The sequence below is a fragment of the Eulemur rufifrons genome, chromosome 19 (assembly GCF_041146395.1).
Source record: "Eulemur rufifrons isolate Redbay chromosome 19, OSU_ERuf_1, whole genome shotgun sequence".
NCBI lineage: Eukaryota > Metazoa > Chordata > Mammalia > Primates > Lemuridae > Eulemur > Eulemur rufifrons.
The window spans coordinates 33855197-33882999 of NC_091001.1; the positions used below are offsets into that span (position 1 = coordinate 33855197).

The 27803-nt window shown below is 54.2% G+C and overlaps 1 protein-coding gene across 1 annotated transcript; it reads left to right on the forward strand.

Moving 5' to 3' along the window:
• Positions 1–1465: 1465 nt before the first annotated feature.
• EDAR (ectodysplasin A receptor) lies at positions 1466–26468 on the forward strand. The gene is made up of 11 exons (XM_069494861.1): positions 1466–1516; positions 2234–2356; positions 3058–3239; positions 10127–10212; positions 16459–16545; positions 17946–18071; positions 18167–18241; positions 18469–18541; positions 21124–21283; positions 22334–22394; positions 26146–26468. The coding sequence occupies exons 1-11, from the start codon at positions 1466–1468 to the stop codon at positions 26466–26468; spliced, it is 1347 nt and encodes a 448-aa protein (XP_069350962.1).
• The last annotated feature ends 1335 nt before the right edge of the window (positions 26469–27803 follow it).

Genomic DNA, 27803 nt, shown 5'->3' on the forward strand with positions numbered 1-27803 from the left:
CGTGGGGTGGCAGGACAGGTGTCCCACGGGGGCCCTCAGGAAGTGTGTCAGACGCTGTCCCTCTACCAGCCTCTCTCTGCGTGCTTATGCATTGAGCACTTCTAAATGTGCACTCTCTTTCCAAAAATCTCCCCAAGTGAAGTCTTGAGTCTGGGGGATTTGGAAAAGAATATTGTGTGTGTCCACTCAAGGGGTTTGCCCTGCTGAGCAGCCCCCTGCTCCACCAGCTGGTGCCCTGGTCACCCACCCACTCTCTGTTCCCAGCTCCTGACTTACTCAGCTGTCCCTGCATTCTGCAACCTAATTTCTTGATTTCCAATAAATAATCTTTCAGCTTCTTTTCTCCCTGATGCCTTTAGGATGTTGTAGGACTTTTCCAAAAGAAAGGAAGGAGGGAAGGGAGGGAGCTGGGGGGAGGGAGAAAGGAGGCAAGAGAGAAAGAACATGCCCATACATCACGGTGTTTTCATCGGCCTTGGTGTGTAGGATTGAGAATTACTGGTTGTCACGACCAGGATGGCTCACTAAGGACAAGGGGATTCTGAGGGTGAAAGTTCTTGGGGGGCATTCCCACGGTCCAGCTGGACTTCTGGTCTGAGTAGTGGTTGATTCTGGAAGGTTCCTCATACAACCCAGCCCCTAGAAGACGGCATACTGTTTTGGCAAAGCCAAACAACTGTGACAAGAGTGTGGCAATTAGGGGACTTAGGTGTTCATGTGAGCACATGATCTCTCTTTGTACAGCCAGGCTGATTAATACCAGAATACCAAGTAAAACTTCTTTGAGTCAGAAACACAGGTTTTCCATTCAGAGAGTGAAAAAGTGAAAAAATAACACCTCCCCCCTCAAAACAGTACATTAATGTCGTAGTTGGTGAGAAGCATCTGAATGCCTGGGCTGTGGCCATCCTCTGTCCATTAAGTAGCTGTGTGACCTGAGGCAAGTCACTTAACCTCTCTGGGCTCCAGTTGTCTCAACTGCAAAATTAGGCGGTTGGATTCCCGTTCTTAGCAGAGAGCAGGAAGAGCCTCACTGTGGGCTGGGAGAGCTGGTGAGTGTGGGTGGAGCAGACTGGTTCCCGGCAGTCTCTCCAGGGTCCTCCTGTGCCCTGGAGCTCCCCTACTGAAGGCTGGTGTGAGGCCAGGTTCCTGCAAACCGTCTGAGCACGTGAAACATCAGTCACTGACCCCAGGGTTTAACGCCGGTTTTTCCTCCCTGGGCTCTTTCCTGGCCGCTGTTGTGATGCTGAGGAAGGCCCTGGAGTCGGCCCAAGGGGCGTGGGTACAGCCTCAGCCTAAAATCTGCCTTGTCTTAGGATGTGTTCGTTTCCCACACTGTTTGCTGGGCAGTGCCTTGTACCCCGTGGAGCACAACGGCGGTGGCTGGACTCCAGGTTGGGGGGCCTCTGCCAGTGCCCAGCTGGTGCTGACGAGGTATGTCTTTCAGGTGACCCCTCGGGAGAGAATGGCCCGTGTGGGGGACCGTAAGTGGACGCCCTGGCTCCCCATCCTGCTGGTAAGTGGGTCTCAGCACCTCACCCACACGCGCCCTCACCCAACCGGTTCCTCAGCTTCTTCAGCCTCAGTTTCCACAGCTGTAAAATGGGAATAATGATCACAATAGCTCCTTCACGGGCTGCTTCTGAGACCGTGCCTGCAAAGCACTGAGTGCGCCCCAAGCTCAGGTGGGATTTATTTAGTCGGTAGCTTCCTTTGTAGGGTCTGGTGGATAGAAACTTCCTGAGTGCTTATATGTGTTATGATATACACAGCCCAATCCTGTGTGATGAGCCCTTGTGGGCCACACAGCTGAGAAAGATCCAGAAGATCCAGCCCTCCTCTTTCCCTCCCAGGAGTTGAGAGGACTCCTCCCCGCACCCACTCCCATTTTAGAGGCTGGGGGAGGGACCACCGCCTCCCTGGTGGTTGCCTGGATGGAGAGAATCAGGAAGAGGCCTCGGGGCTGGGATGGGGCTCTGACAGCAGGGGGGGAGGAGGTGGCTCTAGGTGGGGGGCAGAGGGTGGCCATGCCAGGTGACTAACTAGGAGTCAGTGGGACTCAGCCCCAGTGACACTGACCGGCACCTTCCCAGCCCTGAGCCCCCGGCAGAGCCCACTACTCCCGGGCGCTCCTTCCTAAGTCAGCCCTGGGGTCTCCAGGTGCCAACCCTGAGTAAGTGCGTGCGTTTCCGAGGAGGCGTGGAGGCCAAAACGACCCTCGTTTTCGTGGCAGGTGTCTCTGATGTGCTCGGCCAGAGCGGAATACTCAAACTGTGGCGAGAATGAGTACTACAACCAGACCACGGGGCTGTGCCAGGAGTGTCCCCAGTGCGGGCCGGGGGAGGAGCCCTACATGGTAAGGACCCAGTTGCCAACCAGCCAGGCCTCAGCCCTCCTGGGCCTGGCGTGCGCTCAGGGGGGCCTTCCTGCCCACGCTGAGCCTGCACTGCTGCACGAGTGGTCACCAGGGTAAACCAAGTCTGTGCACACTGGACGTGGAGACTGAATGATGTGAGCTGGTGTGAGCCCAGGAACGGTGCTCGCCGGCTGAGGGACGCGGCTGAGCATTTGTAAACAGATGTTTCCATTTTTTTAGAAGATTACTTTCCTATTCTACCTTGAGGAAATGAGCACCAGGTCATCTGAATCAGGAGCATGATTGAAGTGTCCCCCGAGAGTAGCACGCTTGCCCCTGAGGGCCCCTCCTGTCTCCTCTGCGAAGGCTAACGGCTGTTCTGCAGACTGCTAAGGGAGACGGCCGGGGTTTCAGCATTTGGGGTCTTGCAGAGAGCTGAGAAAAGCCAGATACCAAGGGCTGTGTCTACTGACAGGGCGTTCCCGATGCTCGCTGAATTCCTTTCAGGGACCCTCAGAAGAGGGGTGGCATCGAGCCCAGTGGGGAGAGGCACGAGGCTAGAGTCAGGAAGCCAAGGCCTGGCGAAGGTAGCTTCTGGAAACAGTCTGTCACTGACCAAGGACTGTGGGGCTGATTTTTGTGGTCCGGCCGCTGCACTCACCTGTGTCCTCTGTCCCTCTCCCCCCACCCCTCCCGGCCAGTCCTGCGGCTACGGCACCAAAGATGAGGACTATGGATGCGTCCCCTGCCCGGCAGAGAAGTTTTCCAAAGGCGGCTACCAGATATGCAGGCGCCACAAAGACTGTGAGGGCTTCTTCCGGGCCACCGTGCTGACGCCAGGGGACATGGAGAACGACGCCGAGTGTGGGCCTTGTCTCCCTGGGTAAGCACGGGCACTGCCGGCAACCCCGGCACGCTTGCTGCAGAAAGCCCTGAGCGGGGAGGACCTGGGAAAAGGGCCGTGGGCACCGCAGGCCTCGGTGCAGCATGAAGCCCACTGTTTGTCCCATCCTACGAGGGGCAGCAACCAGGACAGGCAGCAGCCCACCAAGCTCTGCGTCCGTGCTGCTTAAGTGGCCCTTAATCACCATAATACCTTCTGACTACCCAAAAGGAACAAACTGGTTGAATACTTACCATTCGATAACACATGTCGAACACTTGGAGGAAAGAACACTAAAATTCCATACAAAAGCATTATTTTTAGTATTTTTAGTATTCTGGAAACACTGAGGGAAAAAGCTACTAATAGGAATGTGTGAGTCATGTGATGCCTATAATTAAATTGGTTATGTATCAAAAGTCTTCAAAAAACAATAAAGTGAAAATACAGTTAGCCTGAAAGAAAGATAAAATCTTCCCCTTTCCAGGCAGGACACACTGGCAATGTCTGCCTGGGGCCAGGAAGGTACAGCCTCCACTCCCAGTAAATGCTAAGCCAGGACTGTTGCCGCTTCCTCCCTCTAGTGGACACAAAACACAGTGCTTTGCAAGGGCTGCGGACAGACACAAGGCCGTGGTGGAGGATCCAGTGGTGGAGGATCCAGTGGTAGAGGATCCAGTGGTAGAGCTGGTGGAGGTGGTGAAGGTGAGGAGGGAAGTGATGGTGGTGGAGGTGACGGCAGTGATCATCACTGGCACAGTGGTGGAGATGACGGCAGTGATCGTCACTGGCGCAGTGGTGGAGGTGACGGCAGTGATCGTCACTGGCGCAGTGGTGGAGGTGACGGCAGTGATCGTCACTGGCGCAGTGGTGGAGGTGACGGCAGTGATCGTCACTGGCGCAGTGGTGGAGGTGACGGCAGTGATCGTCACTGGTGCAGTGGTGGAGGTGATGGCAGTGGTGGGGGAGGTGATGCTGGTGGTCACAGTGGCAGTGGTGTTCCAAATAGCACACTACACTTCACAATGTGCTTGTGCACGTGTTGTCTCCCTGGATCATTATATCAAATTAAGAGGAGGAAGAAAATAACTATATATCCGAAAGGTAACATTAAGCATTAGTGTGTTAGGAGAAGAAAGTCCCCCAAAAAGTCACAAATACTCACCAATTTAGAAATATATGAAATGTGAATAACTCTTCAAAATCAGGAGGTATTTTAAACTTGCTGAAAACAACCTCAGTTCCAACGTGTTACTGAGAAATGTCCATTTCCATGGTTTCTACCACCATCTCTGCTAGTGACTGTCCCCACCCCCGGGCTCCCCACTGCTCTGTCTCCCGCTCAGGCCCCCCTCCTGAGCTACAGACCACGTGTCCACATGTCCTCTGGACAACCCACAACTGGGTCCTGACACCGGTTATGATTCAAACGTGTTTCTCAAATGAACACGTAAAGCTGGAGAACCTGATTGTAGAACCTATGTTTTCAACATGGGAAAAAGCAGATAGCTATAACCAGAGAAGATAGTAGAAAACATTAGAAAACATGGTAAAGTAAAAGTTCCATAGCTGGGTGGTCTATAATTCAGTTGTGCATTGCTGTGTTGCGGGGGCACCAAAAGGAGCATCAGTGTCGTGCTCCCACCAACCTCACCAGCACCCACGGAGGGGCTGCTCCGTGCAGACACCGGGCTTGACTCGGAATTGGAGAAATTCACTGGGGTCTTGACACTGGATGGCTACAATCAGTCTCTGATGACTTCCATGCTTCCTAGAACTTTATCTTGATTGATTGATTGGCTGATTGATTTTGTGGATTTTTATTGGTGCAGATACATGACCCATGAAAGCAATGCAGAGCTTCCATGGATTAACTCTAGAAAAGTATATATACCTCGCCACGCTCACTTGGGAAGAAAAGAACCTCTTTACAAAACCTATTTTAAGAGCCTCTGAGTGTGAGCACTTTACTAGACATTTGCAACCTAATGTACCCAGCACTTATTTTGCTAAGCCTGTGCCAGGCGGGCACCGTGAGACCAGGAGGACAGGCATGGTTCCTCTGTTTTTGGTGGAGGGGTGAGATGAGGAAATCAGTGGCCACAGCGCAGTGCAGTAAGGCACACACCATGTTCTAGAAGTCGAGGAAGGCCTTCTCGCCTCATGGTTGGGGAGGTGGGGTCAGCAGGGGTCTCGGAAGGCCTCTGGAGGGGACGCTGGGATGGGTGGGAGGTGGCCAGGCTAAGAAGTAGGACAGAGCTCTCCAAGAGGAGGAGCTGACGTGGGGGCCCAGAGGGCTGAGCAGCGGGATGGCACCCGGAGCTATGGTTGGGTCTCTGTGGCCGGAGCAAACAGTGCGTGTGTGGAGTGCGGACCAGCCAGAGAGGTGGGGCCCATGGACGAGGCTCTGGGAACCACTGCTGAAGACTTGACCTTCAGCTTGAGGCCCACTTGGTGACTGTGAAGACCGCCGAGCCAGGTGGACATGGCTTCCCTGGCCATGGCGAGGGAAGCAGCTGAGTAGGGAAGAACTTGGAGCCTGGGGACCAGGGACGTGGTGGGACGTGCAAGGCCTGGAGAGAGGTGTTGGGGGCTGGAGGAGAGTCTGAGAGCACCTGGGCAGGTGGACTGGCTGGAGCTACAGGCCAGTGCACAGGGTGGGGACAGAGGCTCAGATGGGGACTCTGAGGTGTGTGCTGGCCGCATGGACGTGGTGCCACTCGGTCAGATGTGGAATACAGAAGGAAAGGGAGGTTTGAGGGGCAGAGGGAGCGTGGAGGCTGTATGTATGGAACTTGAGGGGACTGTGCCAAGGTGTCTAACGCAGAGATGGATAAAGAGGCTTGCAGTTGTGGGCGGCAGCCAGGCCAAGGGCCAGCACTTGGAAGTCACCTGCATACTCGGGGAACCCAGAGCCACTGGTCCAGAATGGCTCTGTGAGGCGGCTCTGTGGAGCCAGGGGGAGGTGGGTGCAGCACGGAGCCTCGCCAAGCAGCCCTGCTGACTCTGACCTGGCCACAGTTCGGACCTGAGAACCCACCCATCAGTGGTCCGTGAAATTCAGCCCTGATTTTGTTCCAGATGATCTAGGAGGGGCAGCGAGTGTGTGCGTGGAGCAGCCTGTTCCATGTTCGCTTAGAGCCACGGAGCCTTTCCAGTCAGCGGGACAAGCTTGGGTCCGTGCGTTGCGCACCCTGTCCAATAGGCAGGGCCGCGTGGTCACAAGAAAGGCCGACTCTGTGGCAAGGAAGACAGTGTGCCTTGTCCCAATACATTTACCAGAGAGTGTCTTATCACCAAAGAAGTTCGACGCTGGAAGGGCATGAGCGCTCTGCCCCTGGACGGACTCTGACAGCTGTGGACGGCCCCGTAGCAGTGGTGGGGAGGCTGCCGTCTGTGCTTCTACAAGGTTCTTTCCGGCTCTGGAATCTCCAGTGGCCCCTCCTGCTCCACGGGAACTGCAGTCTGCTCAGTCCACACCACCTTCAGCACCCAGGGTGCGGCGAGGCCCAGAGCCCCCACTGAGCCAGCGGGGACCCCGTGCAGGGGGACGCATCTCCATGTGCATCCCAGAGCCTCGTGTCGCTCCACGATCTGAAAGTGGTGTGGGCAGTTTCATTTTGGCTCTGCAATGTTCAAATCCATCACTCCGAGCCCGAGGCCACCAACATCGAAGGCCCCCAGCCTCACCTCGGGCCCCAGGGCACCCCCACCCCTCAACACACGCAGGAGCAAGTCTTTGCCAGAGTGGGTCCCTGCAGGCACCCCGCTTCCTATTCCATGGCAAGTTTGAAGAACAAAACGAGGCTCTCACACCATGTGACAGGAAGGTTACAAGGAGTTTGGCAAGTTGGTGTCGTTAGCTGGACAAAAGGCCGGGTGCGTTTCTGAATCCCTGTGGTTTTCAGGTGACAGGTGCAGACTCCTCGTTCCTGGCCACCTTGCCATCTCTGCCCTGTGGTCTGGCAGGTCGTCCCCCCTGGTGCATGGCTGGGACACTCCCAGGGCAGTGAGCAGCACCTGGGCCTCCTGTGGGGAAAGGCTGTGTGAGCGGCCCGGGGACAGGAGCAGGAGGACAGGAAGAGAAAAGAGTTGGGTCCCCTACCCCAGCCTCCCGGGGCTCGCTCAGCCCCCAGGGCAGCCCCTCCGCAGCTTGGGGCCGGGTGGCCGGGGCAGGGGTGAAGGGAGACCGTGGCCTGTTCTGCTCGCCCACGTGTCGGAGGGAAAGGGACCATCTGAGGACTCAGCAGTACCCATTACAGGTTCAAGAGTCCCGAGAAAAGGAAATCTCTGGGAAAGTCCACGCTGCTTATTGACTTGGAGGACGTCGACTCCTCGATGGAAGATCCTCAGGGCCACAGACTCACTCTTGTCCTGGGCTACGCAGCTCAGCCTGTGAAGAACGGGGGAGGAAAAGAAAGAACTAGGGAAAAATCAGCATAGGGATCAAAGAGTAGGAAATTAGACCTTTACAGAAAGATGAAGGGACCTGGCTGTATGGTGGGGCCACAGATCCCTGCGTGCACACTCGACTTCAGGCTAGTGCAGGGCGTCGGGTGGAAGACAGCATGTTCTCTGTTCCTGTCCAGCCCAGCGTGAGACACGCAGGTGCAAGCCACACCTTGAGGGGCTTGGGTTAGGCCTGAAGATAAACTCCGTAACATTTAAACATGCTCTAGGTGGCAATACACGGTAGGAAAAGGTCGCTTCTCTTTACTGGGAGACATGGAACACTCAGGCGGGTGAGACAGGACAATTTCATAGCAGCCTCTTGGAGCCAACATATTTTGAAAAGCGCCTTTCAGCGTTGTTCCTTCGCTAAGTTACTTGGCACATGGCACAGCTTGGCCCACAGGCAGTCAGGGCAGGAGCATGAAGCTGCAGCCACCCAGGCTCCCAGGGAATTAGAAAGAGACCCTCAGGATGCGAGCAACAGCCTGCAGCAGAAGGAAAGGCCACAGACACAGCCCTGGGACAGAGCCATCACCTCCCCGGTGCTCAGAGTGTGGTGGCCCCGATGGGCACCCATCCAAAAGCCCAGGTGCTCCACACCCATGGCGTGGCTTGGGAGCTTCACGTATGACAGAGCCAGGCCTGGCACCCAGGGGTTCATCAGGGCGGACAGGGATGCCTGTCAGGGCCTCAGCCCATCTCAGCATCTCGAACTTCTGCAGAGAAGACCTCAGTATCATTCACTCGTGTCCAACCAGTGTCTGCCTAGAACCTTCCTTCCTCAGTACCTAGCAGGAACTGCTGGGAATACAGATGTGCCCCAGGCTTGCCTTCGAGCACCTCTCAGGCCAGGGGCAGAGCTGATCACCACAGGCAGAGCGAGAATGCCGTGGAGGAGGGAGGAGGAAGAGGAGGCAGCAGCCTTCTAGCCTGAGATGTTCCCCAGATGTGGCAACATTGGCCCTGGACATTAGAAAGCCACAGGTGGGGCCTGCCCTGGCCAGCTGGCCCCTGTCACCTTGCAAGGCCATGTACCCCCTGCTGGGGGCAGGACCACCATCTGCCCACATGGCTCCCAGCTCCACCAGCAGAGAGACGGCTTCTGGAAGGGGCAGAGGTATGTTTAGAGAGGCTTTTCCAGAAGGCTTAGCTGTAAAGCTGGCTGTGTGGCTTCTCTGAGGCTGCTTTGAGATGGGTTAATTGACGTTTACAAGATACACAGAGATCTGGGGATAAAAGGCTTTGAGGAAGAGCAGGCAATTATGATCCTGGTGTTACTGGTGGTGGTCCAAGCTCAGGAAGGCTGGAGTCCAAAGACCCCCACCCGGCCCTCCCGCCCCAGCAGCCACTTACCACTGCCGTCAGCAGGGCCCTCGTGGGGCGCAGCTAATAAAAAAGAGATTAAAGAACAACCACGGAAAAATCCAGTAGCGGAGAGGGATTTCTCATCTCTTGAATCGTAATAGAGGAAGCATTGGCATCCGCTCCCTTTGTTTAATCAACTTCTCACGATGTGATAAATGGCTCCCTGCTCACTGCTGAATGTTTGTTTATGGAAAACGGTTGCGCACCAAGGTGAGAGGCAAAGCCCGCAGAGCTGTGAGCCCGGCTGTGCCCAGGAGGTGAGGCGCCTGCAGGGAATGCCACCATACGGCAGACTCCTGAGAGCGGGACCTGAGCCAGTTACGTGGCCGTGGGACTGGCGTGGTGAGCTCAGAAGATATAACGGAACATCATTGGGGGTTGAAAGACTTCAAATAGTGTCACTGTGGATGGTTTGTCCCTTTCTTTAAGTGTGTGCACCCCCAGTGTAAACGCTTGCAGGTACGCAGGTGTCTTTGGTCAAGTGCTTCCCGAGGAGGGAGCAGTTAGGACTTGGCCGTGTTGCAGGCTGTTGTTAAGGCCACCGGTGTGGACCTCTCTGGACACTGCAGCCACACTCTGGTGGCCAGCTCCATTCGGTGGCATTCAGCAACCATCCAGGGGGTCTGGGAGTCCCAGGTGTCCCAGAGAGATGCAGAGACACTTTTATCCCTAATCCCACCGGGCTACGGAACATCCCACTCACCAAGGGGATGTTTCTCCTCCAAAGGGGTCTGGCCCCTGGTTGGCGAGACCCCCGGAGAGCTACACAGGGGCTCTGCATGGTGGGCAGGTAGGTGTCTTGTGGATGATGTTGATGAGGGTGGCCATGCTACACACACTAAACAAATGCACCGGTGAAAGGAACCGAGAAGGGGAGGAGATTAAAAGAAAGGCCCAAACTGACCCAATATTGGAAAAAGAATGTTCCATGTTAAGATATGCTGAAAACCCCCAGGGAAACGCAGTGGACACAACGGGCTGCGGCTGGGCTGCTCCTGGTACGTGGTGTCCGCTTCCTGTCTGTGGAGCCACAGCTCACCTGTCTCTGCCTTGTCTTGTCTCCCCCATAGCTACTACATGCTGGAGAACAGGCCCAGGAACATCTACGGCATGGTCTGCTACTCCTGCCTGCTGGCTCCCCCCAACACCAAGGAATGTGAGTGCTCTGACCCTCCCTCTGGAGGGCATTTGCTCAGCGTTGCCATCTTTCACCACAGGGGGCGGCAGAGAGGGGCCCATCCCAATGCCCAGACAAGATTAACTGTGGGGAAGGCGTAGAGGAAATGCTCCCATCAGCAGCAGGTCTGTACAGGGAGAGAGGTTTGCTGTAGCTGAGCTTTGAGCCAGAGGCTGAGGTGCTAGTGCAGGTCAGCCACCAGCTACCTGCACAAGTCCCTTAACCTCCATGAGCCTGTTTTGTCATCTGTAATATAGGGGAACTAAAATCTGACCTCTCCCTTCCCAGGCAGTCATTGGAAAACCCAGTGAGGTCGCAGATGCATGGATACCTTGCAAGGTGCTAGACCATTGTTAAGTTCCAAGGAAACTGCAAAGTGCTAGACAGTTGTGAAGCCCAGGGAAAGGCAGAAATGATACAGTTACTGAAAGAGATTCCACAAAGCACATCCTGCCTTGGGCTGTTTCTTTCCCGTCCCCTTTCATCTAACTTTCGTGGGCGTCTATTTATGAGGAAGGGCCGGGTACCTCTGCTTCAGAGGGAGGCTCGGTGTGGTCTCTTGGATCTGTGGTCTGGGGAGAGACTAATAAGGTAGGACAGCCTGCTGGGAGGAAGCTGGGTGTCTGGTCCCTGGGCTGCAGGAACATTGGACCCTCTGGCTCTGGGATGCCTTCAGGATGGAGGAGCTACCCCTGGGACCCTGCCTGTCCTCACTCTCTCTCTGTAAGACCCCATCCACCCCCATTTTCTCCCAAGAATCTTGTCTAGGAGAACAGGGTAAGGGCCTGCATCTTAAAACAGGATGCCCCCTCCCTGCCTTCTGTGCCGTGGGCCCTGGGCAGTGCCCTCAGGGAAGGGCCGTTCCCTCCCTGGCAATTTGCTGAAGCAGAAGAGCCCTGCCACTTGGTTTGCTGTCTTCAAAGCTGAGCTTTCTTTCCCATCCATATGCTAATTAATTCACAAGTGAGAGGAGGCCTGACTGGTGAAGTCAGCTGCCATCCCTAATGTGCCTTCTGCAGCAGTCAGTGCCGGATGCTCTGGGACAAAGGCCTAGTCTGGGAACATGTCAGACGCTGCACCTTTTTAGAAAAGGCTCTTTGCCTGTGCAGCCTTGGAAAGAAGCAACCCGCCCCAGGGGCCTCTCTGTTTGAAAGCTCCCACGCGGGCACAGGGGCTGCCCTCAGCGCCTGGCAGGAGAGCCGCAGGTCAGGCAGGGGTGCCTCTCAGTCCAGCAGTGTGGGTCCCCTGAGTCCTGGAGATTTTACAAATGGGCGCATCCCACTCCCCACCCAGCCCTTAACTGCTTTTGGGAAAACCAGCTCCCACTGAGGCCTCGGGGAGGCAACAGAGCCCCCTTGGGCAAGTCCCCAGGCCTCTGTTTGCTCATCTGAGAAATGGAGAGATGCCACCAGCTCAGCCTTGTGGTGTGACAGGGTGGATGGAGCCCTGCCTGGGCCAGCGGTCTCAGTGTGAACATGAAAAAGAGAGTGACATTCCACCTCCTGGCCTGCACTTGCCCTGCGCTGGTTTCAATCCAGAGATTTTTTTTTTTTTTTTTTTAATTTAGAGACAGGGTCTCACTGCGTTGCCCAGGCTGGCTTCAAACTCCTGGCTCAAGGGAGCCTCCTGCTTCAGCCCCCCAAGTAGCTGGGACTACAGGTGTGCACCACCATGCCTGGAGAGATCAATCCAGAGATCGTTTTACCTGAGACACTGGCTCTGGAGTCAGCAGAAATGTCAGAGCTAGAAAGGCTGGCTAGGACCACAGCCCCTGTGAAGTCATGGAGACCCAAACTCACAGGACTGCCATCAGCAGCCCCAGCCCAGGAAAGCCAGGGACTTGGGGAGACCTCATCTTGCCAGGACCCTGAAGGCGCTGGCTGGCTGCCCAGGTCCAGCAGGTGATTGAGGGCACCTTTACTCACACCTTCCTTGTCTGATCTACCTTGAGCGAAGTTAACGCCCTTGGTACTCTGCATTGGTAAGTGGTGGGCTCTGCAGACCACCGTCATGGAGATGTGCCGAGGGCCCCTGGCCACGGGTGCCCGAGATGCCGCAGATTGAGCAGATGCATGTTGAGGAGACGCCTGAGTTAGCGCCGGGCCACCTCAGCAGAGGATGGGGCCGGGGAGCCAGAGCTCTCCGCCACACCCCGGGGTTGAAGCCCTTGCCCAGGCATCTGTGCCGCACGATTGCTTTTCTACCCTTAAAGCAATGGCGGCCTCTCTGCATGGCAGTGGGAAGCTGAGTACGGCAGGGCAGTGATTCGCCTTCAACTGCCTAGAAGGGTTTGTCAGGTCACACTGCTGGGCCCTCCCCATTTTTGACAAGCGTGAGAACTGCTGGGGTGGGTTATGGGCCCTGGCGCTGGCCCGTCACTGGCCGAGTTAGACGAGTTATCTTAGCTGCCCGATGGAGCGCCCAGCGGTGCCCGCTTGCCTGGCTGTGGTGCGGCCCGGGTGAGTTTTCGCCCACCAAGCCACCTGGAAGTACATCGCGAGTGCCCGTGGCGTTGGCCTTTGTGACGCAGCCCCTCCAATAACCCTGAGGAGAAATGAAAAAGCAACACAGAATTACTTTTAAGATGGAATATAATCTTTACAGTTTGGGGGCTTGTCAAGCAGCAAGAAGGAAAAGGACAGCCATTGGGTCACAGATCAGTCCTGCCTTTGGGTTGGTTGTCTCCTTGGATTGAAATCTCTGACCGGGGGAACCCGGCTTCGAGCAGCGCTCAGTGACTGTGCAGGCCCCGGCGAAGTGAGATGACAGGTCCTTTGGTTATTTTTCAGTCAAATTGAAGAGCAAGATGCACTTGGGGCGGCCAGAGCTTTCTGGCTTTCTTCTTCCCTGCACGGCCCCACGAGAGGGGTCTGTGTGGGGATGACAAATGGGGGTTCGGCGCGGTGACCTGGCATTCCAGACGGGAGGAAAGGATTCAGCATCAGACTTGGGTTTCATTACAGGTTTCCACTCCTGGGAAAGTCATTTAACTTCTTCGTACCTCAGTTTCCTCATGTGCCAAATGGGGATGTCTGTCTCACAAGATTGTCATAAGGATCGGTGTGACAGCAGGCAATGTGCATGGCCTGCCCCCTCCAGCACCGGGCACTGACCCCAGGTGGAGCACACAGCCCAGGTGTCCCTCGCTGGCTTGGGACACGGGCAAGTAGGACTCCTCCCTAATCAGTGGTGGAGGGGCCAATGAAGTGACGACAGAAAGGCACTGGGTTGGCCCCATGCCCCACACCTGGCACTTGTTCCATTGTCCTTGGGTCTTTTATTGTCAGTGGCTGAGACCCCGGAGTCAGGTCCAGAGCGGACTGGCCGTTTTGAGAAGTCCACTCTTACTCTCGGTGCTCCAGCGGTTTCCCTCTCAGAGGCACACAATGCTCTGAGGTGACGCCGAACGGTGAGCGCCACACTCACGCGTGAAGCCCTGGCCTCCCCAGACGCCAGCGCCCAGCCTTTCTGACGCAGCGGCGCTGCTCAGACTGCAACAGGCACACATGGCTCGGGGACCGGTCAGGAAACAGACTCTGGCACAGCCGGTCTGGCGGCCAAGATGCCACCTGTCCTGCCAGTTCCCAGGGGGCCCTGCCTTGAGCAGCTGTGGTTCCAGGACCCGCCATTGGGGGTGCTGGCCAGTGCCACGGCCATGGGGCGCCCTCACTGACAGCTCTGAAGAATCAATAAGCAAATCATTTTTAAAAATCCAAACTGTTTGCCCTCTGTGGAGACGCCCAGCTTGTCCCTGCTACATACGGCGCGTTTATAGATTGTGTGGGTTAACAGACCGCAGGGCCCCGTTGTACCTCTCGTGGCTTAGACTCGAGGTGTGGTTGAGCCGTGTGCTGCAGCACCAAGCCTGCGTGAGGGAGGTGAGCGTGGACCCTGCAGGACCCCTCCCCGCCTGCTCCAGTGCTGCCTCGAACTCGGCCCAAGCTAAGCAGACATGCTCAGGGATGCCTGCACACCAGAGAGCACCCCACAACCCCTCTGCACGCCCAGGGCTGCTCGGTTGGTGACAACGGGAGCTCAGTTTGGGGGGAAACGTCCAGTGTCAGTGTGGGCGCCCAGCTGGCTGACGGCAGGTGGGCGCCTGTGGGTGCAGTAAGATGCCACTGACGTGCTTCCTGCACAGATTGTCTGGGGACATCATTGTTTAACCAGCCCTGCAGGGCTGCAGAGGCATCTCACAAGTCGTGTGCATGCTAGGCTGCCTTCACTGTCCCCCTTGAGACCACAGGCTGGGCATATTTGTGTGTGTCCCCAACCCTGTCACCTGCCTCAGCCTACAAGCCCCGGCAGGAAGGGACAAGAAGACGAAGATGACAGAACTCCACAGACACAGCCACGGCTGTTCTTTTTTTCTGACAGCGTATCTTAAGTTCCCTTGAGCCCCTTGCCCAGCAGAGAGATCAGCTGCTTTTCCATGTCCTGCTGCTTTTAAAAAGGAAGTTAGGTCATGCTTGAAGCTGTGCCCCGCGCCCGTGTTGCGCTCACCTGGGGAAGTGTGATAGGCTGCTGCCAGTGAGAGCAAACAGGCACAGAAGCCACCTAATCGCACCGGGGCTGCCAAAGGGCACTCAGGAAGGCCCCTCCGCCAGGCACCCACCCCTCCAGCTCCATCCCCAGTAGGACTTCGGATCTGAGGCCAGGTGAGAAGGCTAAATTAAAAAAAAAGCAAAGATTGATCCTAAGTTTGGGACCCAGGGAGGAGAAAATCTTTCATTTACCATCCAGAAACACAAGGAAACATCAGTGGGCAGGGGACATTTCTCATGCACCAGCGACAGTTCTATTTCCTCCCAGTCCGGGTGGTGGGCGCTCCCAGCAGCCGAGGACCACACCAGGAGCCCGCGGCTGCCTCTGCTTCCTCCCAAGTCCCCACCCTGTGTCATGCGTGGAGTTGCTTCTTGGTTTTACAAGGTGTGAGCACTGAGAAGTGTGGGGCTGCTCTCCACATAGGGGACACGAGGTGGACATCTCAGTGACCAGTGGGCTGCCCCAGCCAGCAAGTGTTGGCTTTAGAAACACCACTCACAGCAGGGGCATGCGTTTCCCCCAGAACCTTCTCTTAAAGAAAAGGACCTGCTAGGGAAGCCGCAGGGCCGGGCTTAGGGGCGTGGATGTCAGGGCAGCCGTCGGTCTTGTCCTTGACACAGGGGCTGCCTTTCTGCGGTGCAAACCCACTTCACGAGTTTCTCCAGATCTGGTGAGACGAAGGCGTGAGAGAAGGAAGTTCATTTGAAACATGATTGTTTTTATTAATTGCAAGACACAAGTCCAGCTTACAAGAAGGTTGACCGTCAGGACATTGTCTTTTCTGGGGCAAACCTTTTTGTTTGTTTTAGCTACCCAGTCGTTTAGCATTTTGATTTATAGCAAATTAAGCTTCCATTTTATCCTGCTGAGTGACACTCTCTCCATAGAAGGGGTATTTATGAATCATAGCTTTGAGAGAAGGCGAAGGGAATCCCTGCTCTTGAACAGCTTGGTCACAGTATTTTAAAACTATATCTTAGGAAGTACCCTAGAGGGAAACACACCAGGAGTCAACTCAGATGTGAGGCCCTGGGTGGTTCTGTTAACCCTTTTTCATGTTCTTATTTTTTTCCAAATTTTTAACAGTGAACATATATTACTTGTATGACTAGAAAAAGTATTAAGAACACATTCCTGCTCTGTTTAGTTGAAGGAATTAGTCTACTATCACCCTGATAATACTTTCATGCACATACTATTTTTCCTTGGTTTTGGGTGGTTTTTGAGGCAGGGTCTCACTCTGTTGCCCAGGCTGGAGTGCAGTGGCAGCGCCATAGCTTGCTGCAGCCTCCAACTCCCCGCCCCAAAGACCCTCCCACCCGCCCTCCCCAAGTGCCAGGATTACGGGTGTGCGCACCACGCGGCCAGACTTCCTCGTTTTCAGAGACAGCGTATGCCCTGTCTCGGTTCAGGGGAAAACTGAGCCCGTGGGACTTGCAACCTGCCCCTCCCTGCTGTTTAGTGTCTTTTTATTTAAAGAACAGTAACCATGAGAGGTCAGAATCTTTAGGGATCATTAAACACACTAAGAAATAAAAATATTTGGCCTTCCCCTGCCCACGTCCCTCCAGCCTGTTCACGATCAAGAATTCCAGATCAATTAGCTCAACTGCCAAATCTTTCCATCTTTGAAGGTGGCACTTCTCCGGATCACCCGAGGTGACTTTGTTCCCCCTGCAGGTGTGGGAGCCACTTCGGGAGTCTCCGCCAGCTTCCCCAGCACGTCCGGCAGCAGCACGCTGTCCCCCTTCCAGCACACCCATAAAGGTATGACAGTCGCTTGGGTACTGATCGCCCACAGTTAACGGGCGCAGGTGAAAGCTAAGACGAAGAGAGGGAATAATTATCAGCCAGGATTGCAGAGTTCTTCCCACCTGGAATCACCTCTCACCTCCCTTATGTGATGAGTCACACGGTGCCCCAGTTGCAGGAGGTAGTAACTATCTCTGCAAGGAGTGGAATAGATCGCTCTGTGGGTAGCCCAGGCCCACTGGCAGGTGCTGGTGATGAAGGCATGTGGGGGGCTGCCGGGCGGGGGGACCAGCACCTCCTGGGCTTTGGTTCGGAGTCAACAGCAGTCCTGGTGCTGGCTGTCAGGTCCACCTGCTGCCCTTGGCGCTGTGTGTCCATTTTCAGTAACTACGTTTCATTCTCGCTAACCCCCTAGGGATGCAAACGACTGGGGAGGACCCCCAAAGTCTAATCTTTCTCTCAGAGCCAGTCCTTTCCTTCTCGTGAGGGTATAATTCCTTCCCGTTACTTATGCATATCTAGGCCCACGTCTCAGGGAGGCGAGCCCGTCGCTGGGCCTCCTACGTACTCGTGCAGCCACAGGCAGGAACGCTGTGCTGGGATGTGTGAACCTCATTCCCACCAGGCCCCAGGGGAGTAGCACACAACACGGAGAACAGCAAAACACTGTGTCACCCAGACCTGGCATCCAAATGATGTTTTGGGTACAGCTCTGGCACCTCCCCCAGATGCCGTGGGAGCCTCAGATGCCTGCCACCCACAGTGTGGGCAGTGGGGAACCTGGGTGCTGCTTCATGAGAACCAGGGTCCAGTTTGGTTATTTTAGAGAATTAGAATGAGCTTCAGGGTATTTTACATGCCCGAGGCCGATGTTAATCAGGGAAGTGAGCAGAGCCCCTGGGGTAAGTGAGGGTCTTCCTGGCAGGGGTGGCAGAGCTGAGGGAGCAGGTAGCACCACTGTGCCCTGGGCTCTTACGATCACACTTAGGTTGGAATTGCATGAACCCCAAGACAAAGCCAAAGCAGGAGCTCAGTCTCTAGCCGTGGAGCTGACTCTTGCATGGAAATGCCCAAAGTTGGACTGTGCTGCCTCCAGGTCCCTCTCATTCACAGTTTTCTTCCTGTCCACACCAAACCTGCCCTCAGGTTCCCAAAGAGGGAAAACCAAGAGCAACCAGGCAAACGTGGACCGTGGTGTTCCCAGAGAAGTCTGGAGAAGCCACTCTGAGGGTGGCCAGGGGGCGAGTGGGCCTCCTGAGCTGGCAGCCAGGGCGAGCGTGGTGGCTGCTTCTCAGATTAGGCAGATTCCTCACTCCAAGGTCCCCTGGAACTGTCCCAGTGGCAGGACCATTGCTTCCAGGGCCATGGGCCTGAGCCCTGGGTCACTCGTGCTCTCTTTCCCCTGATGCCAGCAGAGCTCTCAAACCAAGGACACCTGGCCACTGCCCTGATCATCGCGATGTCCACCATCTTCATCATGGCCATCGCCATCGTCCTCATCATCATGTTCTACATCATGAAGACGAAGCCTTCTGCCCCAGGTGACAGCCTGCACCCCACTCCCCGCCCTCTCGGGCCCTCCAGCAGCTCACCCTGTCGGAGAGCCTGCTGCTTACCCTCTTCTCTCCCCCACCAGCCTGCTGCGCCAGCCACCCGGGGAAGAGCGTGGAGGCCCCAGTGAGCAAGGACGAGGAGAAGAAAGAGGCCCCAGGTCTGCAGACCCAGCCTCTGCACCACCCCACGAGCACAGTGTCTGTGGCCTCCTCACTGCCTCTGCTCCCTCATCGCTCAGATGGGCCAGGGCACCCAGGCTGTGCTTACTCTAGGCAGTGCCGGGCAGTCACCGGGCAATTCTGCCCAAGAGCGAGTTCAGAGCAGGGAGAGGCCGGCTCGAAGCAGTTCTAAGCCCTTCCTCCCCAACCTTTCATCTCCCTGCAGACACTGTGGTGATCTTCTCTGAGAAGGACGAATTCGAGAAGCTGACAGCAGCTCCAGCAAAGCCCGCCAAGAGGTACGTGGAGCAGCCCCAGCTCCTGAGTGGGAAGGGGAGTCGAGTGTGCAGCGGAGTCACTGCAAGGCTCCACCTGACCTGGGGCTGGCCAGGGACAGCGGGGGGCTCTCAGAGACAGGGGCAATCCCGGTCAGCCTTGTCAGTGACCGGCAGGGACAGGTGATGTGAGAGGCAGGTGGTGACGGCTGCCTGCTGCTCCCCTCTGGATCAGGTGCTCCTCCCTGGGTCCTTCCAGGCACCCTGGGCCTTTCTGTCTACCACCTGCCCTCCTTGTGCCCCTTCTCCAGACCACGGGGGCCCAGGCAGTGCTGGGATCACCACGACACTGGTGATACTGATGCAGATGACAGCCAACATTCACGCTTGCTCGGTCTGTGAATGTGTTTTCCCGTCACAGCCCTAGGATCAAGGCGCTAACATCATCCCCATCTGTAGGTCTGGAAGTTGTCACTCGCCCAAGGCCACACACTAGTGAGCAGCAGGGCTGGGTCCAAGTCCAGGCTTCCGACAAGCCACGTGGTGGAATGAGGCCTCTTGAGGAAGAGATCTGACATTTGAAACTCTACCACGTCTACCACACCTTAGGGTGCAGAACCAGCCCCTGCTTTTACAGCTTGGGGGGAAGGAAGCAAACTTTTTATTCACCCCACTAGATGGTCACTGGACTTGGTCCTGCTGAGGTTCCACGGGTCAACTCCAAAGTGTCGGCTCCCAGTGCCTCCGCCCAGGTGGGCTGGTGCCGGAAGGACCCCATCCACCCTATTGCCTCCCTTTGCAGTTGGGGCACAGAGGCCACAAGAAGGTCACCAAAGCAGTTACAGGCAGAGCAGAGGCAAACCCTCCTCCCCGACACCCACCCCATGATCTTCCCATGATGTGTGAACTCTTGGAAGCCTTCCCTGCTTAGCAACGGTGAGCAGTCCGCGTCCGTGTGGAGCTCTGGCGTTGTAAAGCTCGGCTGCGTGCGTTGTCTCATTTGGAGAACGCCAGTGTGTCTCATCGCTCCTGACACAAGGCCAGGAATCAAACTTAAATCCTGAGATCTTTGCATACTAGGAAAGAAGAGTGGACTGTGTGTGTAAAACTAGTCAGCCCTTGGAGAGAGGTTCTTTCCTGTAAGTGCCTCGATTCTGATTGATCATTTTTCACACCCGTATCCCTCACCCCAGGGGATTTGTGGCCTACGCCCCACTGTGCACACCGGCGAGAGGCGCCAGGTCCGAGCCACTGCTCCCACGACCAAAGCCAGGCTCCGGTCACGCTGGGTGGCTCCGGCTCTTAAACATGGCCTCACTGGGGACAGAGTTTGCTCCTCAGCCTCTCCCCTTCTGTTCCTCTGGCCTTTCTTATTCCCAAAAGCAGGAAAAAGGGGTAGTCAGAAGGGCAGAGACGAGCCTCATGACTTGAATTTCATCTGAAGACAGGGAAAATCAGGGGACCCTACTTGGAAAAATTATATATTTATTTCCTACACAAACATTAAATAAAAATTAAAACCCGACAATTGTGCTTTAAAAGCTGAGGCACTGACCTTTCGTCCCTCCTGTCCATTCTCAGGTCCTGGAGACCAGGCTCAGGGGCCACACGGTCATCTGTGGGGACAGTTTTTCTATTTATTTCACCTGCTGTCAGGTTGGGACAGGGACGGCCCAGTAGACTTCTTCGTGAGGCCCCAGGGCCTCATGAGATGTGGGTTCTGCCAGTGGCTTCATCTTTATTTTTATTTCTTGTGTATTATCCTGTCTGTAGGACTGTTTGCATATGGGCTTCATTGCTGTAACCTAGTTACTAGCAAATATAATCCTTTAAAAAAAGAAAGTCTTCAGCCAAACCACAGGAAACAAGCAGGATGCCTATAAAAAAGAATATTGTTTTTCATAGATTTGGAATGGTGCTGAGAGTTTAAGCTCCAAGCCACATGTGTCTAGGGCCGGCCTGGGTCCTATGTGGACTTGGGCAGGGAGAGGTGGGGTGGCGTGAGCCCAGGCTCATCGTGTGTGGCCATGCACCCTGCCTACCCACCAGGGCTTGCTGTCCCCTCCTGTGGTGCACACATTTCAGCCAGTTCACCCCACTGGTCACAAGGGGGTTTCCTAGGCACAAGGCTTTGTTTTCAGTAACTCTAGAGAGCCCGCCTAGATCCAGTGCTGGCTACATAAACTTGTTTGCCGAACTTGGTACTTACTGGGACTAAGTGTAGGGATCTAGAACATACTCAGTGAACCTTTACTGAGCTTCAGGGTGTGACAGATGGCGGGTGCACGGATGAGCAGGTGCCATCCCCACGCTCAGGGGCAGCCCCGGCCCCTGGAGCTCCACTGCCCCTTTGTGAAGCCCCCACACAGCCACCTGCAGATCATGCTGCGGGTGTTGACTTGTTTGGAAAGGAGCAGGGGTCAGGAATGTGTCTGTCTCATCTTGCATCCCCTTGCCCAGTGCCCCTGAGGTGCTCAGCACACCTTGAGGAACAAGTCATTGCACTGGACTCTCCATACCTGGGTGACACAAGTCACCACCGGGAGAACTTGTCAGAGCTGCAACCCCCCGGGGCACCTTAACCACCGTCCCTCCTGTCTCTGCAGCGAGAATGACGCCTCATCCGAGAAGGAGCAGCTGCTGAGCCGCAGCGTGGACAGTGACGAGGAGCCCGCCCCGGACAAGCAGGGGTCCCCAGAGCTGTGCCTGCTGTCACTGGTGCACCTGGCCAGGGAGAAGTCCCCCGCCAGCAACAAGTCAGCCGGGGTGAGGCTCCCGCAGAGCTCGTCATGCTGTGTGGTGGGAAACTGTCCCGCCAGAACTTTCTTGTTAAACGGGCTCTCCTGTGACACAGGGTGTTTCTCCAAAAGTCCAACAGAGGAGCCCTGGACAGAGGGAAGGCTCACAGCAAGACAGTAAAAAGAGGAAACTCTTCTTTCTTTTATTATATCACTTGATAAATGAAAATGAAAATTAATACGTAAAGAGAAAAAAAGTTAAAATCACTTGGAATGCCAACAGACAGAAGAAAACCTTTGTAAACATACTGGCATATATCCAACCAGATAATTTTCTACATGTGTAATATGCATATGTTTTTTTCCTGTATACATAATATAAAAACAGGCTCACATGTACAAATTGTCCCCAGGGTTTTATCCCCCGCAGTAGGCCCTGGGATGTGCTGTGGTGTGGGCAGAGCCCACCCCGGCTCCTGCCGACTGAGCCTGCAGTCCCCTCTCTGGTCCGTACCCCTGGGCGCAGATCCGAGCGCAAGACAGTGGCAGTGATAGGCAGCACCGCTGGTAGTAAAAGAGCCCACGTGGTATCCTGGCTGTGGCCTGGTCTGACGGGATGTCCCGCTCTAGGCTTCCCCAAGCGCAGTGACCGCTGTCATGGGGCAGCCACTCGCAAGGACGCTAGAGGCCTGCAGGGCTGTTACAAGAGGGACGCGAGCCCTTATGTGCTGTGGGCCTCCTCTCCTTGCGCCAGGCCACATGCTCCGGAGGAGGGTCCCTCCCCCTACCCCGGGGCCAGCGGGGTTCCCTGCGGTCCCCTTCCAGACAGACTGATGCCAACAGTGGCCTCGGGTATATTGTGAGTCTGACTGCCCAGTGGAGCCCAAGAAGCTCCCCTGGTGTGCCCCAAACATGTTTGAGTGGGAAAACCCAAGAAAATCCTTTCTCCCCGTGAATTAGGAGCGAGGTCCGGGTGGCAGGGCGCGGTGTGCGTCCACCAGTGCTGAGGTGTAGGCTGCTTCTTTGCTGCCATTTCCCCCTTTATGAAGATGAACGTTCTCTTATCTCTTTTTTATAGATTCAGAGCCGAAGGAAGAAGATACTGGACGTGTATGCCAACGTGTGCGGAGTCGTGGAAGGTAAGTGCGAAAGAGCTGCTGGGGACCCGCACCAGAGGTGGTCCCCACCCAACCGCCCGGAGGTCCGCTGCGGGAAGGGGCCGTGAGCCCTGGTGCTCCTGGGCGGGGACTAAACAAAGCTGCCCACCGGATTGTCAAATGTGGGGGAGACGGGATTGGCTCCCAGCTGTTACAAGGCATCTGCCTCGTTTCCCAGGCACCCACTGATGCACAGGGAGCAGAGCCGTGGAGCCTCATACCCGCAGGGTCCCCATCGCCCCCAGGCTAGTCTGCCCATTGGCGTCATCCTCAGGGAACATGACTATTCATCCAATGCTTAGCCTCCCCCTCCCCTTCCCTTGGTGACTCACAGCGTCCAGTGGCCTTGGGAGCCTCTCTCTCCCTTCCAAAGTCAGACTGTCTCAGGGCAACCTCAGTCCGGGTGTGGGCAGGAAAGAGGCAGCAGGACGAGGAGCATCAACATTGCAGTCTGAAATCGTCATCCTCAGCTCCCAATCCCTGCAAAATCCAGTCTCTAAATTACCTTCTTATTCACCCCAAAGATAAACCCATAATGGCAGGGGTTTTCCCTGCTTCCTGTCTGGCTGGCATCTGCCCCTCTCTGCAGACGCCTGGTCATCCCCATGCCCCCAAGAGCAGCCCGCTGTGCCTGGGCAGGCCTGCTGGTCAGGTGCTGCATTGGCCAGACGTAACTCTACTGCGGTGAGTTCCCAGGCCAAGAATTCTTGGCTGCCTGCCTAAAGGTGGCATCTCTCCCTAGAAACATGCCCAGGTCAGCCAGTCCCATCAAGCCTAGCACGGCCTGGACTGTCGGCTGTCCAATGCAGGATGGTTAGGGACTTGCGTTCCTTCTCTCAGAAAGCTCTTCCCTGCTCCAAAGTGTATTAAGAATCTGTACCCCTGGGACAGTGGTTTTCCCCTCAGTTTTTAGAACCTCACACACGAGAGAAGCCCCTCCACTGAGCCTGGGTGGGGGCAGAGCTTGCAGCCTGTGTCCTCAGCCACCCTGGCAGCCCAGGCACACGTGCCTCCTAATCCCACAGTGATGGGGACACAGCCACGGCTGAGAACCGCAGCCCAGCAGTGCCAGCCTTGCTGAATCTCAGAGTCACCTGCAGGTCTTAGCACTCTCTCCGCCTACCCGACCTCCACCCACACCCTGACGTAATTAGTCAGGGGTGAGTCCCAGGCATCCATGTCTTTTGATTTTTTTGTTTTCAAGTAAACTTTTTATTTTGAGATGATCCTTACCATGCAGTGGTAAGAGATAATACAGAGAGATCCTGTGTGCCCTTTACTTAGTTTCTCCTAATGATAACATCTTGCAAAACTATATACAGAAGTCACAACATTGATATTGATATTGATACCATGAAGCTAGTGATTCCCATCACCACAAGGACCCCTCCTGTTGCCACTGTATGGCTACACTCAATTCCCACCCCCCTCATGGCCCAGGCGCCCAGAAACCAATAATCTGTTCTCGATTTCTATAATTTTGTCATTTCAAAGACGATATAAAAGTGGAATCATATATTATGTAATCAGGTTGTTTTGTGTGTCAATAGTTCCTTTCTATTGCTAAGTGGCATTCTGTAGTATGGATGGACCAGAGTTTGTTTAACCATTGGCTCATTGAAGGACATCTAGGTTGTTTCCAGTTAGGAGCTATTAGGAATAAAGGTACTATAAACATCTGTGTACAGGTTTATCTGTGAACATAAGTCATGATTTTTCTGGGATAAAGGCCCAGGAATGTGTTTGTTGGAATATGCTAGTTGCATGGTTAGTGTTTTTAATAACTGCCAAACTGTTTTCCAATGTGGCTATACCATTTTACATTCCCCCTAGCAATGTATGAATGATCCAGTTTCTCCATATTCTTGCCAGCATTTGGTGGTGTTACCATTTTGTATTTTAGCCATTCTGAAAGGTGTGTTGTGATATCTCATTGTGTTTTTAATTTGCACTCCTAATGTTTGAACATCTTTTCTTGTGTTTGTCATCTGTATGGCCTCTTCAGTAAAATGTTTCTTCATGTCTTTTGCCCATTTTCCAATTAGATTGTGTGATTTTTTTGCTGTTGAGTTTTGAGAGTTCATCATATTCTAGATGCTAGTCCTTTGATGGATATGTAGTTTGCAAGTATTATCTCCATTTTGTAGCTTACTTAGCTTATCTTTTCACTCTCTTAACAGACTCTTTCCTCTGTCTGTATTCCGCCATTGAATATACCTACTGAGCTTTTGATTTTGGTTATCTTATTTTTTCAGTTCTAATATTTTCATTTGGTTCTTTTTAACATTTTCTGTATTTTGCTGAGGCTTTCTTTTTCATTTGTTTTATGTATGTTCATAATTGCTTGTTGAAGCATTTTTATTATGGTTTCTTTAAAATCCTTTTCAGATAATCTAACATCTCTGTCATCTCAGTGTTTGCCTCCATTGATTGGCTTTTTCCATTCATTTGTGATCTTCCTGTTTGTCAGTATCATGAATGAGTTTATTTTGAAACCTGGACATTTTCATGTCATGTTATAAGACTCTGGATCTTATTTAAGCCTTATTTTAGAAGGCCCTGCAGCTGTGAGTGGTGCTCGCGGCAGGAGAATGGGGGTGAAGGCAGACGCCAAGCTCCCCACTCAGCCTTCATTGACACCCAAGGGGGAGCTCCTTTTTACTGCTGGTTGGGGTGTGGGAGTCTGGCTTTTCACTTGACCTCCAGTGATACCACCGGGGGAGGGGAGTTGTCAGTAGCTGGTCCCTATGTGTCCTTCCCTGACACCACCTGGCACAGCGTTACTGCCCAGTGAGGGTCAAAGTCTAGACTCCCAATTCAGCTTTTGATGGCCTGGGTGGGGGTGTTCGGGTGAATAGAGCCATTATTGTCTATGTTTTGTTCTTGCTAGGCTGCTCTTTTCCGAGTGCTTTGGCTAGAGAGCAGACTTCTGTTAGGGTTATCTTTTTCTGTGCTTGTTATTATTTCTGGATTGCTGGACACTTCAGCTCCACATCTGGAATATATGAGGCAAAAGAAAAACCAAGGAACTCACCACCATGCCATTCCTTGGGTCCCGAGGTACCTAGTGGGTCTGTGTTTTCTCCACTATTCGGAGTTGTCTTATGTTTGTTTTATACATAATGTTCTGGGTTTTTAGCTTTACTTAATGGGAGGAATAGGGAAAAGTATATCTGCTCCATCTTCCAGATGTAGAAATACATCCATTTTTAAAATGCTCCTAGGTGAGTCTAATGTACAGTTAGGGCCAAGAACCATCAGGCCACTGAGTTGGCAGTGACTTGGTTCAGATAACCGCAGCCTTGGGCTGTCATTGAGAGCACCCTTCATAAAGTTGTCCACTATCCCTATAAAGGGACATCATACTGTCCCTTTGACCCCCTCAGCCTAGTCCCATTTAAGGCAGGGTTACCCAACTGAGGATAACCTGCACTGAAGTCTTGGAGGACTGCTGAAAATGGTGGCCATGAGGAGATTACTACACAGGCAATATTAGCAGTTATTTTCCTAGTGGGGGTGGGTTATCACTGGGGTTGGGGTACATGCAGAGGCTTCTCTTGTGGCTGGCAACGTTCTACGTGTCATTTGCCTTAAGTTATGCGTTTGTTTTGTGTGGCTTTCTGCATCTGTGTTTTGTTTTAGAATTTTTAAGAAGGTTTTAAAAATAATGAAGGGTGTTAGGCTTCTGTTGACTGCCATTTGTGACATCTGACTGTGGTGTTGGTGTCTGTAGGTCTCAGCCCCACGGAGCTGCCCTTTGATTGCCTCGAGAAGACGAGCCGGATGCTCAGCTCCACGTACAACTCCGAGAAGGCCATCGTGAAGACGTGGCGCCACCTTGCCGAGAGCTTCGGACTGAAGCGGGATGAGATCGGGGGCATGACAGACGGCATGCAGCTCTTTGACCGCATCAGCACGGCGGGCTACAGCATCCCCGAGCTGCTCACGAAACTCGTGCAGATCGAGCGACTGGATGCCGTGGAGTCCTTGTGCGCAGACATCCTAGAGTGGGCAGGGGTGGTGCCGCCCGCCTCCCAGCCACCTGTGGCTTCCTGAGGAGCAAGCCCGTGGCCTGTCCTCCCGGGACCAGCCACGGACCTAACAAGGGCCCTGCAGCTGTGAGTGGTGCCGATGGACCACCAAGAATCCAGGCTTTTGTGATAGGCTGCCGTGTGCCTTAGGCTGTTCAAGGAGCTGGAGGAAATGAGGCTGGTCTTCCAGCCTAACCAAAGGTAAAGGTAAAGGAAGCAGCCCACCTGTGATTCACCAGGTAGAGTAAATGTTTATTCACTCATCTAGCCCACCAGCCCACCGTTGACTCATTCAAGAGACGCTGTTGGGTACTCCAATGAGCCGAACCGTGTGAGGATGACGGAGGTGAAGGATCTGGCCCCTGTATTTGAGGAGCTTGCACTCCAGTGGGAGGCACAAGGAAGGCATGTTCACAAACCACTTTGCTGGAAGACATCAAACAAGCCAAGTGAAGAGATGCTAAGAAAATGTAATATAAGTTCCGAGGGGGAAATGAAGGAGGGCATCCTCACGAAGAAAGCAAACTCAGAAGTTTTGGTAAAATGCCTATAAAATGCAGACACCCGCCTCCATGCATTGTTTCGGGTTCAGTACAAGTCTGCTAACATCATTAGGATAACTTTACCTGTTTTCCTGAGGTCATCTATGTTCCTGCAGGCCTTCCGGTCAACAGTGGAAGAGCTCACTCTGCTGCTTCGTGTCACCAACATGCAAGGCGTGCGTTTGTCCTATACAGCAGACGTGCAGCAGCCAGTGTCGTTTACTGCCTGAGTCCTAGGCCTGGGGACCCCGGGGTTCAGGATTGCATGTGAATGGCTTTCCACCCTCATCCGCGGCAGATTTGACCCTTTGGGGGCACCAGTGCTCAAGGACACAGCAATTTAGATTATCATGTGTCAGACTGTTTTTGCTTCAGTCAGACATGAGTGATCCACTCTGCTTAGAAAGGGAGATGATGACTTCTGAGAACTCGGTCATGCACAAGTCTAGATTCCGAAAGCGTCTGAGCCTGTGGCCGAGCCCCAGCATGACAGTCTCGGGCTCAGCCTTCCGAGCCCACCAGGGACAGTGGAGCCCTGCGGTGCAGTGGGATGCCTGGCCTCAGAGTCCAGGGAGCCTCTCCATCCCTCAGCCTCAGTTTCTGTTCTGGAAAGGAGAGGTTAGTCGGTGATTCCGTAATCAAGGAAGTAAGGTTCAGGTGAGCAAAATGAAGGTGGAGCTGTAGGCAGTGAATACAGTGTGGGTCATCAAGTAAAATGGGAATAAAAACAGAAAAACTCAGAATTGGCATTTTCACAGTAACTGCAATTGTTTGGCATAACATTTATGGAGATAAAGTTAATACACTGGTATTGTTCT